The sequence below is a fragment of the Echeneis naucrates genome, chromosome 6 (assembly GCF_900963305.1).
Source record: "Echeneis naucrates chromosome 6, fEcheNa1.1, whole genome shotgun sequence".
Lineage (NCBI taxonomy): Eukaryota > Metazoa > Chordata > Actinopteri > Carangiformes > Echeneidae > Echeneis > Echeneis naucrates.
The window spans coordinates 5,057,330-5,074,720 of record NC_042516.1 but is presented as its reverse complement, the minus strand read 5'-3'; the positions used below and the strand labels follow the sequence as shown (position 1 = coordinate 5,074,720).

At 40.6% G+C, this 17,391-nt stretch overlaps 1 protein-coding gene across 1 annotated transcript in view; it reads left to right on the top strand.

The window, feature by feature from the left end:
• The window catches only part of rims2a (regulating synaptic membrane exocytosis 2a), a 131,951-nt gene that overhangs the window by 75,280 nt on the left and 39,280 nt on the right, over positions 1-17,391 (top strand). The window contains exons 6-19 of the mRNA XM_029503736.1: positions 90-301; positions 1,594-1,713; positions 3,129-3,228; positions 3,400-3,523; positions 4,675-4,721; positions 5,006-5,118; positions 6,187-6,234; positions 8,344-8,474; positions 8,910-9,081; positions 9,409-9,562; positions 10,105-10,131; positions 11,562-11,630; positions 13,809-13,947; positions 15,673-15,738. Coding sequence (XP_029359596.1) covers positions 90-301; positions 1,594-1,713; positions 3,129-3,228; positions 3,400-3,523; positions 4,675-4,721; positions 5,006-5,118; positions 6,187-6,234; positions 8,344-8,474; positions 8,910-9,081; positions 9,409-9,562; positions 10,105-10,131; positions 11,562-11,630; positions 13,809-13,947; positions 15,673-15,738 — 1,522 coding nt within the window. The remainder of the gene's footprint in view (positions 1-89; positions 302-1,593; positions 1,714-3,128; positions 3,229-3,399; positions 3,524-4,674; positions 4,722-5,005; positions 5,119-6,186; positions 6,235-8,343; positions 8,475-8,909; positions 9,082-9,408; positions 9,563-10,104; positions 10,132-11,561; positions 11,631-13,808; positions 13,948-15,672; positions 15,739-17,391) is intronic.

Genomic DNA, 17,391 nt, shown 5'->3' with positions numbered 1-17,391 from the left:
CTTTTGTCATTTCATGTTTCCTTTGTTTTATTTACACCTTTGCATGTTGTTTTTCTGTTTTTCTTTCTGTTTTTATCCCACACCTGTAGGGGACAGTCAAAGGGGAAAAAGAAAAACTATTGAGCAGGCATTTATGTCCGAGCCGACACACACCTTATCTGAGAGGCAAAAGAAAATGGTGCGCTTTGGGGGACACTCATTTGAAGAGGACTTGGCATGGTGTGAACCACAGGTTAAAGACTCGGGAGTTGATACGTGCAGTAGCACTACCCTAAACGAGGAGCATAGCCATAGTGAGAAGGTACTGAGACAATCTAGCCTGCATTTTGTTATTTTTATTATTATTTACTTACCCATTCAGTCTTTGTTTGCTCTCTGTCACTAAGTGTAAATAGGTGAGATGTTTGTTTGGATTTTATTTCACGTATAAATTGATTTCTCTTGCGATTCCGTTCCTTTTTGTTTTTCGGTTACTTTTGGCTCCACCTTGCTCGGTGTTGCCGAAAAAGTCTTTTGGGGGCACCCTCTTTGCTTGCTACTTGTACTTGCTGTTTTGCTCTCCAAACCGAAACTACACATCTTAGACTAGCTGTTGGAGAAAAGCATTGACACACAACCTCTCTGTTTGTCATGGCACACAGGAATGTGGGTCTCTCCTAGTTGCATGCTCGTTCTCCTCCGTATGTTGTGTTCTTGCTCTGCAGCGGTCCTGTTTAGTGCAGTGGGAACACCTTTACTCAGGCCCGTCCCTCTCACTCTGCTGCCCTACCCCACAGCACCCAGTCCAGACAGAACCTGCCTCCTGCCCAACTTTCCATTCACTTCTATGGCAAATCTCAAATTATTTTAAAAGCACAAAACAGGGAAGATTGGTCTTGTTTTGCACAAAAACTAAAACGTTTGTTTTTCTTTTTTCCCTTCCACTGCCGCATCTGTGACTCCACCCTCTCTGTGTCTCTTGGCTGTACTATGCACTTTCAATGTTTCATCGTCTGTGTTCTTTAGACTGAAATCTCATAGTCCACCTCATTTGTTGTTGTATCATAGATGATCTTCTTCCCCCTTCTCATTGTCTGCTCTCCCCTCACTACTCCACTCAGTGGTGGTTGTATGTGTGTAGTGCAGGACTGGAGTGAGACTCCAGTCTTCCTGCTCCAGTTTGAAGAGCTGATTTGAGGAGGAGTGTTGGGGCTGCTTGCTTTACTTTGCATGGGGCACTGCATGAGCTCACTCCACCTTCACACTGGCAGGTTCACACAAGCTCTGGAATCACGATGAATGGTTGTTGAGTTGTTTTTACGAGCTGTAATTTGCTACAGAATAAAGGTTGTCAATGTTTCAACAATGCTTAAATGAGTGGTGATCATATAATCCCTTTAAAAGTGAAATAACTGAGCTGGTTGCTCCCTGAAATACAAAGAAGTACTGATGATGTCAGCAGAGTTTGTGTGAACTTTCTCCCCCTGAGTGAATATATACTTCCCCCTTGTCCCCCCTTTTCTCTATGGACAGTTGCCTGCTTTGGTCTGAAGTGATCAAATTCATTTAAATGAGCTGTTAAACAAAAGGTGTGTTGTTGCTCTGACCTTGTAGCACCCGGTGACGTGGCAGCCCTCCAAAGATGGGGATCGCCTTATAGGGCGCATTTTGCTCAACAAGCGAATGAAAGATGGAAGTGTGCCTCGAGACTCAGGAGCTCTACTTGGTCTGAAGGTGAGCTTATAAATGGTCTGATTACCTGTGTGTGTGTGTGTGTGTGTGTGTGTGTGTGTGAGGCCACCACACACATACATTAATACATTAAGTCCACTATGCCTTTAATTTGGCATGGTAAATTTGAGGTGACTTTACATTTCTCTTAATTTCAGGCGTGATTTCTATTTGTGGCCTCATTTGTGTTTGGCTCACTGATTCTCTCTTTGGCCTCCAATTATTGATTACATCATAGTGCTACTCAGTATTAATATTCATTAGGAACTTGATTATGGTCCTAATAAATATTAATGAGCAGCATTTGATTTTGAGCTCCACAATTTTCTGTACTCACTCACATTGAACTGCTTTGATGAACTCCATGTAGCCTCTCTGATCAAACAAGTCAGTCCCAGAGCCTGTGAACATATTCACTTATAATTTGCAAATGGTTATTTATTTTTGTGGCTTTTTTTGTTTGTTCATTTTTTTGGTTGGTTCACATGATTTAAATCCACAAACAGTTGGCTATTACACTGAATTACGAAAGCATACAAGATATTATCCGCTCTTATAGATGGCTTGGTTTCTATTCTCTCTCTGTTGCGTAAATCTGTAGATGGTGCACAGTAGTAAAAAAAAAAAAAAAAAGAACAAAAAAAAACAAAAAAAACAAATGCAAGAATAAGCTGAGCAGCCAAAGTCCAGACAACCATGGTGGGCCATGAAGAGAAAGAACGGAGAGCAGCAAGATGGGGGGAAAAAATCATTACTGATTGAATGAGCCTCCTGAAATGGCATGTTTGTGTCTGCTCAGTGCCTCTGCGCATTTCTGTCTGCTCAGCAGCAGCCAACAACCTCTGCAATCCAGCCATCAGTCCATCAGTTAGGCTGCCAGCCTTACCCTCGCTGCCCATCTCGCCCTCTCTTTTCCCTTTGCAGGCCTCGCTCTCTGGCTCCTGCCAGTTACATAAAGCCATTTCATTTAGCAGACTTCCCTAAGCTCCTTTGTATGTTGGCATTCAGCTGCCATTAAGAGGGATTTTTATTTGTATGATGCCCGTGTAAGCTGAGCAGAGTGGAGTACAGCAGCTCAGGACTATACAGTACAGCTCTAGCCCACGGCCCTGTGCTGCTGCAGAACTTCAGAGAGGCACCAAAGTGTATCTCTGGGGAATAAAGCATAGTTCTGGACATTTGTTAAAAAACACAGATGCACTTTTACCATTGACCCTACTCCTTGGAATGCTTTTATTGAGGATTCATACCTTGCAGGCAAAGACTTAAAGCAGTGACATAAACAGGACACTTCTGTCAACTCCTTAAAGCCCCTCTGCAAATTCATGAATGGTTAACATGGCTACGGTGGCACTCAGTTCAAGTTTGCTTTACAATTGTTTTTCACTGTTAATCCAGTCACCTCTCTGCTTTTACAGGTGGTGGGAGGGAAGATGACAGAATCCGGTAGACTTTGTGCTTTCATCACAAAAGTGAGGAAAGGAAGCCTAGCAGACACTGTTGGACACCTCCGACCAGGTATTAACAAACAGACCGGAACTTTTATATTGAAATGAAATAACAGGGTTTAGTAGTCTTCAGCAATGAAATGTGATTTTTATTTCTCCACGATGACAACATAGTCAATGGTAGATTAATGAAAGATTCAAGCATTCTCGTTGGTATTCAGTATCTCTGGTGTTGTTACAGGTGACCAGGTGCTGGAGTGGAACGGGAAGCTTTTACAAGGAGCCACATTTAAAGAAGTTTACAATATCATACTAGAATCCAAGCCTGAGCCGCAGGTGGAGTTAGTTGTCTCACGGCCTATAGGGTGAGAGCACACAAATAGTGACTTACACGATACAAGTCGACACTGACGCTGTTTACTCAGTAACTCTCATGTTAAGTACTGGCACAATTTTTGTGTTCAATTTGTAAAATGCAACACAAAGCTTCATTCTGTCTACTTGCTTTTGTTAATTGCTCATTTGAAACTGTAAATTTACCTGTCTCTGTCCAAGTGCATTCTGGGATAGTTTCCAGGCTCTTTTTGATCCTAAAAAGGGATCAATCATCTTGAGTGGGTGAATTTACTAACCGAACTATATGTTGCCACTAAGCCACTAAACATCGCAAGCTTAGTTGGCAAAATCTACAGGTTTAAGTGTGCATTTTCTTTATTAAAAAGATTTTTAATATTGCTGTAGTAGTTGTATTGTAAAATGTATGTGTTGTATTTCTTAATTTTTTTTAACTTTTATGTATTTATATTATTTGGTTTTTCTTTTAGTTTCATATGGAATTTAGTCAATCAAAACAAAGAATTTTTAAAAATCTATTTCTTTACAGTAGACATGTGTGGAGAACATCTATATCCAAAACTAAAGGGAATTGGAGCATGGAGTATGAGACAATCACGCTGACATCATTTTCCTTCACCCTCACTGATGGCCGACTGTAAAAGCAATTACAGTACTAACAGTGTGGCTCATTCATGAATTACATTGCCTTTAAGACTCAAAATGATAAATACTTTAACTGCATAGTATGGAGGCGCGAAGAGAGAAATCCAAGATGCAGCATTGCTCATGTTATCGCAGAATATGTTTGTTAGGGAGTAGAGCCGTCTGGTTTATTCCACATCTGCTCCTCCAACTCTGGCTCTGTCAGTTCGGGCATCGTTTGGGACTGCAGCACTGCCATCCAGGAGAATGAAAACCTGCCACCTGACTTGTGATCTCCCCTCCAATTATTGAAAAGGGGAACTGTGGGGACAAAAGAGGCGTGTTTGCTTCATCAATTGTTATATATTGCCTGCTTTGTGCTGCTGGGAGAGATGTGGGTGAATGAAGACTAATGCAGTGCTTATGGTCATTACAGCACAGTACATTCAGCATTAGCTGAATTGATCCTCTCCATCCCCTCCTTCTCTTCTCCCTCAAACACTCACCCTCTTCCTGTGTCTCTTTTTTTTTTTATCAGAGATATTCCAAGAATACCAGACAGCACACATGCACAACTGGAATCAAGTGAGTCTTGTCAAGCTCATTAGCCAATGTTATTATCCCATTTTATCCCATTAATCAGCGAGAAACATCAAGTGAAGGAAATGTCTTTGGAGTTGCTTCTGTCACTCTGCCTCGCTGTATTTCTCTCTCCTCATGGCATTGTCTTCTGCCCTATTTGTGTCTCTCTGCTTCTGTGTCTTTTCTATCTTTGTTGATACAGACCTCCCTCTCTTCTCTTTATTAAAACTTCGAACTAGCACAGACGTTCCCACTAAATAACCAAACTGTCATCTGTGCTCTCGCAGGTTCAAGTTCTTTTGAGTCTCAGAAGATGGATCGCCCATCTATCTCCGTCACATCACCCATGAGTCCCAGTATGCTGAGGGACGCCCCCCAGTACCTGTCAGGACAGCTTTCAGTAAGTGACCTGAACTCGACCACAAGACAACATGTGTGATCCTCTGGAGGGACTGTACTTGATTTGAGCAGTGTTGAACTCATATGAGTAAAATAAGTGAGGTTAGTGAGGAAAACCTTCATTTTGTGACTCAAATCATGACTTAATTTCTGGTTAGAACCACTGCAGGCCCAGCTGCTCTCACTCTGCCCGTTCAGCTGGCACCCTACCAACCTAACACAGGATTCTAGATCAGGTTACTGTGTGTGTTGTTCATTATCTGGTATAAAATCCCTCTTGGGGTAAAGGGGTAAAAGGCTGTATTAAAGTGAGAGATAAATCAACACTCAACTTTAGGATCCACATGGGAAATAGCTTTAGCATCTGGGAACACCTTGAGGACATGTGTTTCTTACAATGATGTTTATGAGACAAGGATGGGTTTGACTTAGATCTGGGCTTAAAGTAAAAAAAGAAAAAAATATCACCCAATCAGTCGTTCAGAATAAGCTCTGCAATTTTACCTGTTATACTGTACCTGTTCTGTATTAACATGAGAGTGCTGACCTTGAAATCCCAGGAACACCCCGTCGCTGAAAACGTTGATTTCACTGAACAAACCTTGTGAGAGTAATTCTAAATAGGCTCAACTGCCAGCATGATATTTTTGGAGCAGCTTTTAAATTGTGCGAAGGGATAACAGCCGGGGTTAACGTCATTGTGACGCAGACTGTGTAGCAGAGAAAGAAAGGTCCAGAGAAGAAAGAGGGAGATAATCATGAGACATTGATAATTTGCTCAAAGGGCCAATGTTGAACGGAGCAGAGAAGCTCAGGGACAAGTAATCCTTGATTAAGTAAGAAACAAAGATATGAATGAGAGATGAGACAGAACACGCTGCCTGACCTAAATCACTCATCGGAAACTTCAAACTTCTGTTGTTGTGTTTACAGTGTATTGTGAGTTTTTGTTGTTTTTGTGGGGTTTTGGTTTTATTGCATTTTCTTTTCTTTCTTTTTCTTTCCCCCCCCCTCTTTTTTATTTTTTTATTTTTTTATTTTTTTTTGCTGTTTAATTTTGCTTATCCAGAGCCAAAGCCTTAGTAGAAGAACAACGCCTTTTGCCCCTAGGGTCCAGGTAATGGGCCCTTTCTGCCGGGCACAATCTCTATTTAGTCTTTCCTCATTTACTGTTGACTGGCCTTTTTTCTGTTTTCCATACTTTGGAAAATGCATTCCTAGGGAAATGGCAGTTTCAAGTTTCCCTCTCAGTGCAGTGCATTGCCATTGTATTCTCTTTGATTTTTTGGTATCACTGTTATGATTGGACTGTTTTGTTTTGTTTTTTTTTTTACTCATTTGAACTCATTCACATCATTATACTTAAGTAGTGCACGTTCAACTAATCTGAAAACATTTTAAGAGACACTCTTCCATTGCCTGATTTCTTCTGTAGTCAAGTGACTGACTCCATCTATGGAGCAATTCTTTGGGATTTGCACTGTGGCAATGCTGGAGGGTGTCTCCTGCTTCAGTGTGACATGAACCCAGGCCTTGATAATTCCAACCACACACATCTACAGACGACTCCTCCATGTGCAAGTTGAAGTGATGCCAATTAGCGGAACATGGTTAATGGGTCTGGGGTTTGATGTTGCAGTGAAAAGACACCAAGTTCACCATCCTGTTTTGGAAACCAAATTGCATTTTTCCTTTTAGATGAAAGTTAAAGAAATAAGCAAATTGTACCTCCCAAATAGCCAATCTCAAACCAAGCAAAGCTGTGAGGATTTATTTTGCTCTGAGGGTTAATTTATCATATTAAATATCAGGTTATCTTTTTTTGTTGTTTTTACTTTAATGAGTCACTGTGAGTGACTCAATAGTCTCAATTCTCTTAGCAAAAAATTTAAAAGTGCATCTTGGAACCTTAGATTCTTATTTTACTAACATTATTGTGTTGTTTTGCTTAAGTTGACCCTCAACTCACTTTACACATCTGGTATCTGATGTGAGAAATTTGTAACGACACCATAATCAAACATGTAGATTTCAGCAGAGTTATGCACCATGTTTTTTTAAATTTAGACAGGAGATAGAATAGAGGCAAATATTTTTATGTTTGTGTTTGTGTGGGCTTGGAAGGGTATTATCACACATTGTGTGATAACTAAGTTTCTAAAGTGAATCGTGGGACATTCCTATTTATCTATATCTGACATTTTGGTTGGCTACAAGTTTGGAGATCGTTTGGTACAATTTGTTTTCCAATAAGCCCTGACTCTCTTTTTTCCCCTGGACCAGATCTATTGACTGGTGTTGAATACCCCCTCTTACGTTGCTGCATGCATAGCTGGTAGTCTTAATCTGTGCTGACCCTTTCCATAATCATTTTTTAAAGAAGTATGGACAAGAGCTTAGAAGTTTTATTTCTCATTTCATCTCCTTGCTTTAAGGCTTCAGTTGGATTTTTTCTTCTTCTAAGTGTTCATTTGTAGTCCATACTTCACTACTAGTGGGAACGGTCTTTGATTCCTCCTGCAACAGCATGAATGATTTCTCCACATCAATTGGATATCTGTAGGAACGTTATTAAACACATCATCACCACTGGTACATGCACTTGTTTCAGCACAGCACATACATGCACATTCTTTAGAGAATGTTGCCTTTATCATTCAACAAGTCAGAATGACATTCAGGTTAGTTCCATTCAATAAACCTAATTCATCATCACATGATTTGTTGTACATGTAAACATGTAAACAGAACATTATCGTGCATTGTCATGAAGTAAGTATATTTTACTGTACCATATTTTATAAATTGTATATTATATTATAAATAAAAATATGGCAACATGCACACAACTATAAAACACGTCTTTTCACTGAAGGAGGGTCTCTAGTGTACAGACTAAAAAGTCACTCTTATTTTAACATCTTATTCTAACATTTCATACTATATTAACAATAGTAAATTAAGTCCATGTTTTAATGAACCCCCCCCACAAGCATGTGGCTTGACATCATCTTAGCAGGTAGATAACTTCCTCCTTTTCTCTAAGGGGTGAACACAGGAGAAGACCTACGTTGTTGTTGGCATAAAATGACATAAATAGTCATGTAATCACTTACTTTCTGACTCGTAAGATGTTGTCTTCTCCTGCATTGTTCCCTCTCTGAGTTCTTTCTTGTGCTGGCCCTGAGCTGTCCCTCAGCAGCCTGTCTCTGCTCTGCCCCTGCAGGTCAAACTGTGGTATGACAAAGTGGGCCATCAACTAATTGTCACCATACTGGGCGCCAAAGACCTTCCACCCAGGGAAGATGGCCGGCCCAGGAACCCTTATGTCAAAATCTATTTCCTCCCTGATAGAAGGTAAGAGTAGGAAGAGTTACAGTTTGCTGGTCTGCTTATTTTACCTATGACACTTAGTTTATGCCCTGTAATTTTATTTCATTCAGAAAGCCATTCAATTTTTATCAGACAGCAAGCACTAAGAATAATTTGTTTTTGTTTTTGTTTTTTTTCCTGTCTTGTTTTTTAGGCTAACATCAGAAAGGCCTTTATTGCCTTTCCTGATGCATGTAGTTAGTTCGCTGGTAGCTTGGTGCAGTCTTACATCTTATTTAAGCTGTGTTTTCTTTTGCACTCATGACTTACGCTGACTTATTCAGAAATAATAACATTGCATTGTCATCAGCATGCTACAGTGCTGTGCTCTGTCCTGTGTTGTGCTATTGATCTGTTGTATTCGTGGCTCTTCTCTGTCATGGTTGTAAATAAAAACAGTTTGAATTATTGTTCCTCCAGCGACAAAAGCAAGAGGAGAACAAAAACGGTAAAGAAATCCTTAGAGCCGAAATGGAACCAGACCTTTATGTATTCGCCGGTACACCGGCGGGAGTTTCGGGAGCGCATGCTGGAGATCACATTGTGGGACCAAGCCAGGGTGAGGGAGGAGGAGAGTGAATTCCTGGGAGAGGTAAGCAACAAAACCCCACCCATCAGGGACACACAGACAAGCAGCAGCTCAGCTAAGCCACTTGAATATGGTCACTGGCTTGTACAAAGTTTTGGGTGGTCCTGTCCTAGTCCAGCATCCGCAGGGAATTTTCTTATTTTCATTTTCTCTGTTAAACCGTTCTGATATATAACTTGGACATGATGTTTTTTTACGAGCTCTGACACTCACGTGGCACAAATGTAGGTTGTGTGTTGCCACAATTTTACCACTGAGTTATTTTGTAACCATTGGAGTGAGGGCATGTTTGACAACTGAGACATTAACTTGGCCTTGCTCCTCTGACAGATCCTGATCGAGCTGGAGACAGCTCTTCTGGATGACGAGCCACACTGGTACAAGCTACAAACACACGATGTTTCCTCCATCCCTCTCCCACGTGCCTCCCCAAACACACAGCGTAGGCAGCTCCATGGAGAGAGTCCAACACGGCGGCTGCAGAGTACGTAACTTTTCAAACAACTCTAGCCGTCATGCTGAAAAATACTGTACCAATGCAACATAACATCTTTTTAAAATGTTCATCGGGAAGTATGCAGTTGGAAAGAGCAAACATGTTGAGCTAATTTGCAATGCATTGCCAGCTAGAACACAGACAGTAGAACACATACAGTATGTCCACAAAACCAAAACATTCACACGTCTGTCAGATCCAGATTATCTGAATGTGTGAAAACATAACCTCCTTGGCTGAGGGGTTCGACAGCTGGGTTTGTTTTTTATACCTTTGGTCAGAACATAATTTTTGCACTCATGAAGAGACTTCAGTTATTACAAGTTCTTCAATGAAATGAACACGCTTGTCTTTGTAAATCAAATCAGAGACATTGGCATTCATTTTTTGCTTGAATTTCAGGTCTTATTATTAGTTTCCTTCCTTTCCTTTGCTTTAGGTTTATTAAAGTTATAATAGCCTTTGTAGTCTATGCTTATTTTGTCTTTGGCGTCCATATTACATCAATCTTACTGCTTTTGCTTTTACAGACAAAGGCTCATATTCATACAACTCAGGTAAAAGATTCCTGCACTTGCAGGCAGTGTTGCTCTATAGAGCATCTGAGTGTCTCCTGTCCTTTTTGAAAGATGCATCTTTATGCCCTGATTCTCCTCCCCCTTCTTCCATGAAGAGTGCACGTTTCTGCTGCCTTACATGGACCTCAGAGTGGAGAGCCAGTGTCAGGTTTACACGGCTTGTTTGGAAGCAGACGTGCACACTCCTGGGGAAGAGAGATCTGGGACACAGTGGTCTCTCCCTCTCTGTGTAGTCACCTGTTAAATATCTCACAATCCCACCTCACTCCCCGCAACCATATCCTGAACAACTGCACTCAATCCTGATCCTAACCCTGAAGTGGTGTTATAAAATCTCAGGCTGCCTGCCAGTCTTTGCAGACAATGCAGTTTGATTGTGACCACTAGTTTTTCCTCTCCAATGTACTGTTTATTGTTTATTGTACCCATTATGAATTTTACACCTTTTAAAATTGCATAAAGTGCTGCAAACATCTGCAACCTTATCTACTTTGCTTATGTGTGGTGAATGTTCAAAAAACTGCCTTGGGATGCCAGAGATTAGTCTGTTAGTGGTAGTATATTTTTCATTCTTTATGGAAATTTAGAATTCTCAATGAATTGAAACATTACTGGTATATTTATTTGGAGAATTGTTTGATAATCTCTTTGCATTAAATAATATTTTCTAGTGTCAAATTTTCCTCTCTGTAATACCCAGTATAGTCCCTTTAGATGACTGCACTGTGGTCACTGTGCTGCTTGTACTAGACGTTTAAGGCTTGCTCACTTCCCCACCAGGACGATTTTCTGGGTGTTTGTGTTAGTGTGAGGTGAAAGAGCTGACAGCTGTAAAAAGTTTCCAGCCAACTGAGATGAGAGGTTGGGAGAGGCACTGCCAAAGTGCAGCACTTGTCATTTCTGAAAAAGCACACATGTCCAGTTGATTTAAGTTGACTGAATGGTGAAGGCGGTGGCATTGGGGGGGCTGCAGTAAGGGGGTCATACTTTTGAGAGGTGATAAGACAAACTGGGGGGGATGAAGACAGTGCTATAAAGCCATATCACTTCTTTCACTCGCACCTTCACATGTATATTGTGTGTGAGTGAGTGTATCATTTAACAGCGTCACAGTTCAGATGAAGAGCCATGTGCTGTTTTTGTCAAATTCAATCAACAAAATGTGGCATACTCTTGTAGGATGGTTAGTTGTATATTTGGAGCGTAGTGACATGTTTTAGTCAGCCAGCTACATGTGACTGGATTTACTTGAAATCTTCACTTTAACTAGAAAGGAATAATATAAATATTTTTTAATGGAAATAATGAACCAGAGTATGAATAACTTCCTGTGTTCTCATCTGTCCATCTGTCTCTTTCTCCATTTCATCTCGTTCATGTTCCCATTGCTCTGTATCTTTACCTCAAAGGATCCCAGAGGATCAGTGACAGTGAGATCTCAGACTACGATTGTGAAGATGGTGTCGGGGTAATAACAGGTAATGCACTAAGATGATATTGGTAGCATGCAGACCTACTGATGCACAATGATAAATTCAGCATTCAACTGAGTGACAATTGAAAGGAATTGTAACGGTTTGTAATGTTGTTTAATAGGGTTTTTCACAAGATTTTATTATTATTCATGTCATAAATTTTGTGTTTATTGCCTTTGGCATCGAACTTAGTTAACCTCAGATATGACAGCATCCGTCAAATGCTTGCTGAGCCTGAACAGCTTACAAATACCATTATATATCATATTAGCAGGGTGAAATGCAGCAGCAGCAGCGGCACAGTGAGGGAGCTTTTGTCTGCCTCTGCACTGCTAGTTGCTGTTCTGCTGTACTCACCAAGGCTCCAGCAGCACACCCACGCTGCACATCAGAGAAGGCAAAGGCAGAGCTGTAACCAGCCAGAGAGCCTGAAAGATAGGCTGACAAGTGTTTGAAATTTGCCCACGAAAAAAAGAAAAGAAAAAAAAAAAAGATTCAACTTTGAAGAAAACAATGGTGCAAATAGATAGAGTACCAAAAAAAGCTTGCTTTAGTTTTCCATGACAAAAATAATGTTAACAGGCAGCATGTTCTTTCAATAAATACAAACTGTGTTTTTATCTTCCACTAGAAGACCACAAAATTGTTTCGACATTGCTGTAAAACTACTGCTTAATTGCCAGATAGAGACAGAAAGCTGAATCTCTGTGAGCACATTCAGTCCGCAGAGAAGCTGAGCGGGAAAGGGAAAATTATGAGAGGAAATGCGCTGGAAAGAGAGGAGAGAATAGATTGAGTTACTGACAGAAAGAGAGGGACGAGTGTGAGCCTGGGTTGGCTGATGATAATGTAGCTGAGGGAAATCCTCCTCCAGCCTCTTTAACATTCTCATCAGCCCCTCTCTGCCTCACCACGCCAGTCGCCTTCGCTTCATTCGCAGTGAAGGGAATACCCCTATGCTCTCCCCTGGTTGCACTCTCCTCCTGCCTTTGGGTTACACCACAACTCATTTATCCTGCAGCCGTCGCATTAAAGTGCTAACGCTATTATTTCCAAATGGGGGAGAAAAAAAAACATTTCAGTGCGCTTTCTAACTTCTGGTTTTCATTGAATATGCTTTGACCCTCAATTCTGCCACCTCCTCTTATCAATAAAAAAACCTATCAATTGTCAGCAAAGGTTCTCAGGTTATATACGTGCTTAACAGGCAGAGTACTCATGCATGAAACAACATGTCAAGAGGAAGAATGGATTTAATTTGACTCTGCAGGAAGTTAATTGCTGGGCTGCAGGAGGCTCTGTATCAGAGCTGTTCAGAAATGTTTTCCCTGTTCATCTGAAAGAAGCAAATAAGTTGCAAACGATTTATTCATTCTTATTTTAGCTGGAATGATGAAACTAATTGACGCCGTACACTGTCTCACAATGTCAGATGGTACTTGCATCCTCTTGTAATCAGGATTTTTTTTTTTTTTTACTTTGTGATTATATAGATTAACCAGCTGCCCTGGTTATAAGCCAGCTCCCGCAAAAAAAATAAATAAAATTAAATAAATAAAAATTATATATATGTATTAATATGTTAAAGTATGTTAAAGTAAAGGTCAACATTTCATAGTCATTACCTCCATGTTTTCCTTCCTTCCCTTCTTTTCCAACTTTTTGATTCAGTTTTCTTTCATTCATTTTAATGTTCTGTACACTCTATTGAATATCAATCAACTTTAATAGTGCTAAGCACTGACCTTAACCATGGCTTCTAGCCATGTCTGATTATCGTTTCACTTTCAAATTCAATGGACTAATCAGTCTTGCAGACAAAATTCATTAAAATATTTCTGATTTTATAGACTATTTTCATGTTTAATGCACAGTGCTAACAGCAGATGAATTGAACCTTTATTGAAACATACTTCTTAATTTTTTTATATAAAGACTCAGCATAATGAAAATAGAGAATTTATCACCTGTACAGAATGGCATTTAGCAAAACCTCTACAAAGTGTCCTCCAAGTTAGTGTGGCTGAACTGGGTGTGAACCATTAGCGGTCATCATTTTTCATTACAGAGGATGTACATTTATGAGGAATCAATACTGGGGTGGTATAAGCTTAGCACAGAATTTTGTTTTTCACTTAATTTACTGAAATTAATCTTTTTTACCCATTCTTGTCTCCACAGACTACCGGCCAAATGGGAGAGACTTTCAAAGCTCCACGTTGTCTGTCCCTGAGCAGGTGATGTCATCTAACCACTGCTCTCGGTCAGCTGACATAAACAGGGCACGGTCACGCTCTCCCAGCGTCCCCCCGCCGTCCAGGTAATTAATGCTCAGTACACCACTGGGCCGACCCTTCACACCTGAGCATACACATGAGTTTTGCTTTCATTTTCTTTTCCTCTATTCATTATAATATGGTCATGTGTTTAAGAGCGTGCATTTGACACCGTATTTGGTCCTTTTGGCAAAAATCTAGACCTAAAAAGAAAACGATAAAACAAATCACTTATTTGGTCGCAGCACCAACCAGCTCTTGTATTTTATGTGCTGTGTAGCACCGCAGTCACTCTAAACGACTCAGTCAAACACCAGGCCATGCCCCCTGCATGAGCAGATGTTTACAGGCACAAGTGAGCTCTGACTAGTAGACATGCAGGGAGGGATTTCTACACGCAAACACTTACACAGGACACCGTTTGCCTTAATCTCTCTGGAAGCTGTTTTTGTGCCTGAGTGCTTTCATCTATCTGATGTTTTTGCAGCTTCCTCCATTCCTTTGGAATAATTGCTCCAACAATTTTTCTATCTGGTACAGTTGTGTGGATTACTTACCTTCCATATATTCCAGCATAGCGTATTCTATACAAATGTGTATGCAAACAAATAGATACACACTCACATACAACACTTGCTACTTCAATAATTCATCAGAAAAGTTATGAATTAAATCCTATATGAACACCAGCCTTGGATAAAACCATTCTACTTTTGAGAATTAATTAACAAGGTGTTTTTTAACTAGTTTTTTTGTGTGTGTGTGTGTGTGTGTGTATGTCTTATATCAAGGAGGCTGACATTATGCAGCACATATTTTGAGCCAAAGCTGTAAATGCAGCATACAGTAAACATTATTTGTATGGAAGAGATGGTCAAGGGGAAGTGGTCAGTTATCCACCATCAGCATTTTCTTTTTTTTGTGAGCAGTGGAAAATGTTGCTCTAAGAGTCTAATCATAGCCCTGGTACTGCAATGACATAGCCCCCACCGGCCCTCGCCTTTGTCCAATTAACTTTATTTGATATTTCTGATGGTTGGCCTAAATCAGAGTTGGATGCAGAAAAGGCACTTATCTAAATTGTCTGGGACAGTGCTCACTTGAATGTATTTCAGCTGCTTTAATTAACGGTGTCTGGTTATTTATTGAAAACGGCTGAGAATGACACAGAAAATGAGTGATGGGGAGTCACGGGATTTGCCCCAGAATTTATATGTACAAAATATCCACGTATCTATGTAGAAATATATAGATGTAAATATATGTATGTTGTTGTGAGGCTGGTATTTTGTTTTAAATTTCACAGCTTTTTCCTACTTGAATGTTCTTGTGTGTGCGAAAGAGGCAATCTTATGTAATGTGCATGGTGTTAAAAACCTCTGAAGTCCTCTACATGCAGAGAATTCAGGTGTTTGGACTTTGCTGTTATGTTCTTTGCTCTGTGAATGCTACTGGTGTGTTCAGTGTATCACTTTCATCTGTCTGTGTGGTAAAGCTGAGAAGACATCTCCTCACCATTCGATTTCTCATCCTCTCTTATCTTTTCCTTTTTGAAACTGTTACATCAACCTTTTCCAGTGAGCTCTCTTAGTCTCTCTTCACGTCCTATTTCTTCGAGACACCTCTGGTTCTCTCCCCCTCAGTTTCTTCACCCCTCCATCTGTCTGTCTTCAATTCTCCCTTTCTCCTGTCTTCCTCCTCGTCTGCTTCTTCCTCAGCGCCATCTCAGATCCATCTCTGTATTCTCTCCTCCCTCCATGTGGTTACAGCCATTTCCTCACCCTACCTCGAACCAGACATACTCAACCTATTGATGATCCTCAAAGGGACCCAAGGTAGACTCTTACCTGAGCGTGCATGAAGCCCCATCTCAACACTGTTTTCTTAAGGAAATCTTGAACACATGGCACTGATACTAAAGCATGACACTAAGCAATTGATTGTCACGGTGCATGAAATCCTGTAGGTCTGAACACAGTCAAATCATATCATACACATGAGTTTGTAAAACACTGTAGAAGCCACTTTGTGTCAATGCCATACTTGTTGTGTTGTAACGTTAAAGTAAAATTTCTATACTTCTACTCAACTATACTTCTAGATTAAACCTATACATAATCTGCTTAAATCTTCTCATTTAAGATTTTGTAGAGAACGTGGGTGATTCTTTGGCCATACACTTCCATCCAGTATCAGCATTGCTTCCTCTCTCTTCCCACCACCTCATTATCATACAAGCTCTCTTCACACCAAACTTTTACCATGAGAATAAGTGTGAATCCAAGATGAAAAAAATTGTCATTTGTTTTTCCATCTCAGCCGCTGAAAGAGTGACCATGGCAATACTGAAAATGGATAAGTGTTTCTATGGTGGAGAAGTTTTGTCCAGCAGAGGTGGTTTCTCTTCAACATATTAACACAATCAGCGTGTAGTGGTGTATATTACCCATAATAACTTTGGTCTGAGGAATAGGAATAGGAATTCCAGACCCTTGAAACATGCAGGGTTTTTTTTTTTGCTATTATTATTATTATTATTATTTGATCCCTTTTCCCCCGTTATGTTGAAAAAGACGCAATGCTGACCAGTTGTGATATTTTTCCGCCAGCCGCAACCATCGTGTGTACCCGATCTGCAGAGAGGAAGCAGTCAGGTTACTGCGTTCCACTAGGATGACCCGTGCCTATTCTGAGGGCGCCTACTCTTCCGACTATGATTATGAGAGGTATTGACATGCACTGCCGCTGTATCTGTGCATCCACCATCCTGTGGTGTCCCCAAGTTGTCCCTTCTCCATCTTTAATTTATCCGTGGTTGTACACGTGATGACAGAAAATGATATCCTGTCTGATATCGCTTTTTGATAACCAGTCATCACAGCTCTGAAGTTGTGTAGATGTACAGACCAAACTGGTACACAACTGCCTCAGTATCTTGGGGCGCAGAGCTATTTGTGTTGCTGGTGTCAGCTGTATGTATACCGGTTGTTGAGAAAAGTGCTGGCCAGTACCTGACTGTATTTTGTTGATGTCTTTTTTATATGTTCCATTTTACCAATAGCAATATGTTGATCAGTGCTGTGTGTGATCACTAGTGTTGTCCTCATGCACAGGCTACTGACAGGAGTGTTACCCACACTGTGGCATCTCTGATGCATTGCTCTGGGCTGCACAGTAGCTTTGCAAATTCTCAGATTGCCCTTTGACTTCTCGAGTCTGACCAGAATGGCCTGCCAGGCTCCTTTTCCGTCCCCAGGACCCACACCGTTGTCCTGATGAACCAGTAATAACAAAGAAGTCACATTGTGCCCCCAGAGAAACGCTGTAAATGACCCCACTTTACCGAACCTTAAAGCTTTTCTGCTGCCATCTGGCTTTCAGTCAGGAATAACGTTACAACATTTGTGCCATTTCTCTCCTCTCCAGGAGCAAAAAAGTGATGAGTCCTCAGAACTCAGCCTGAGAGCCTGACTGACTTTATTAAAGTG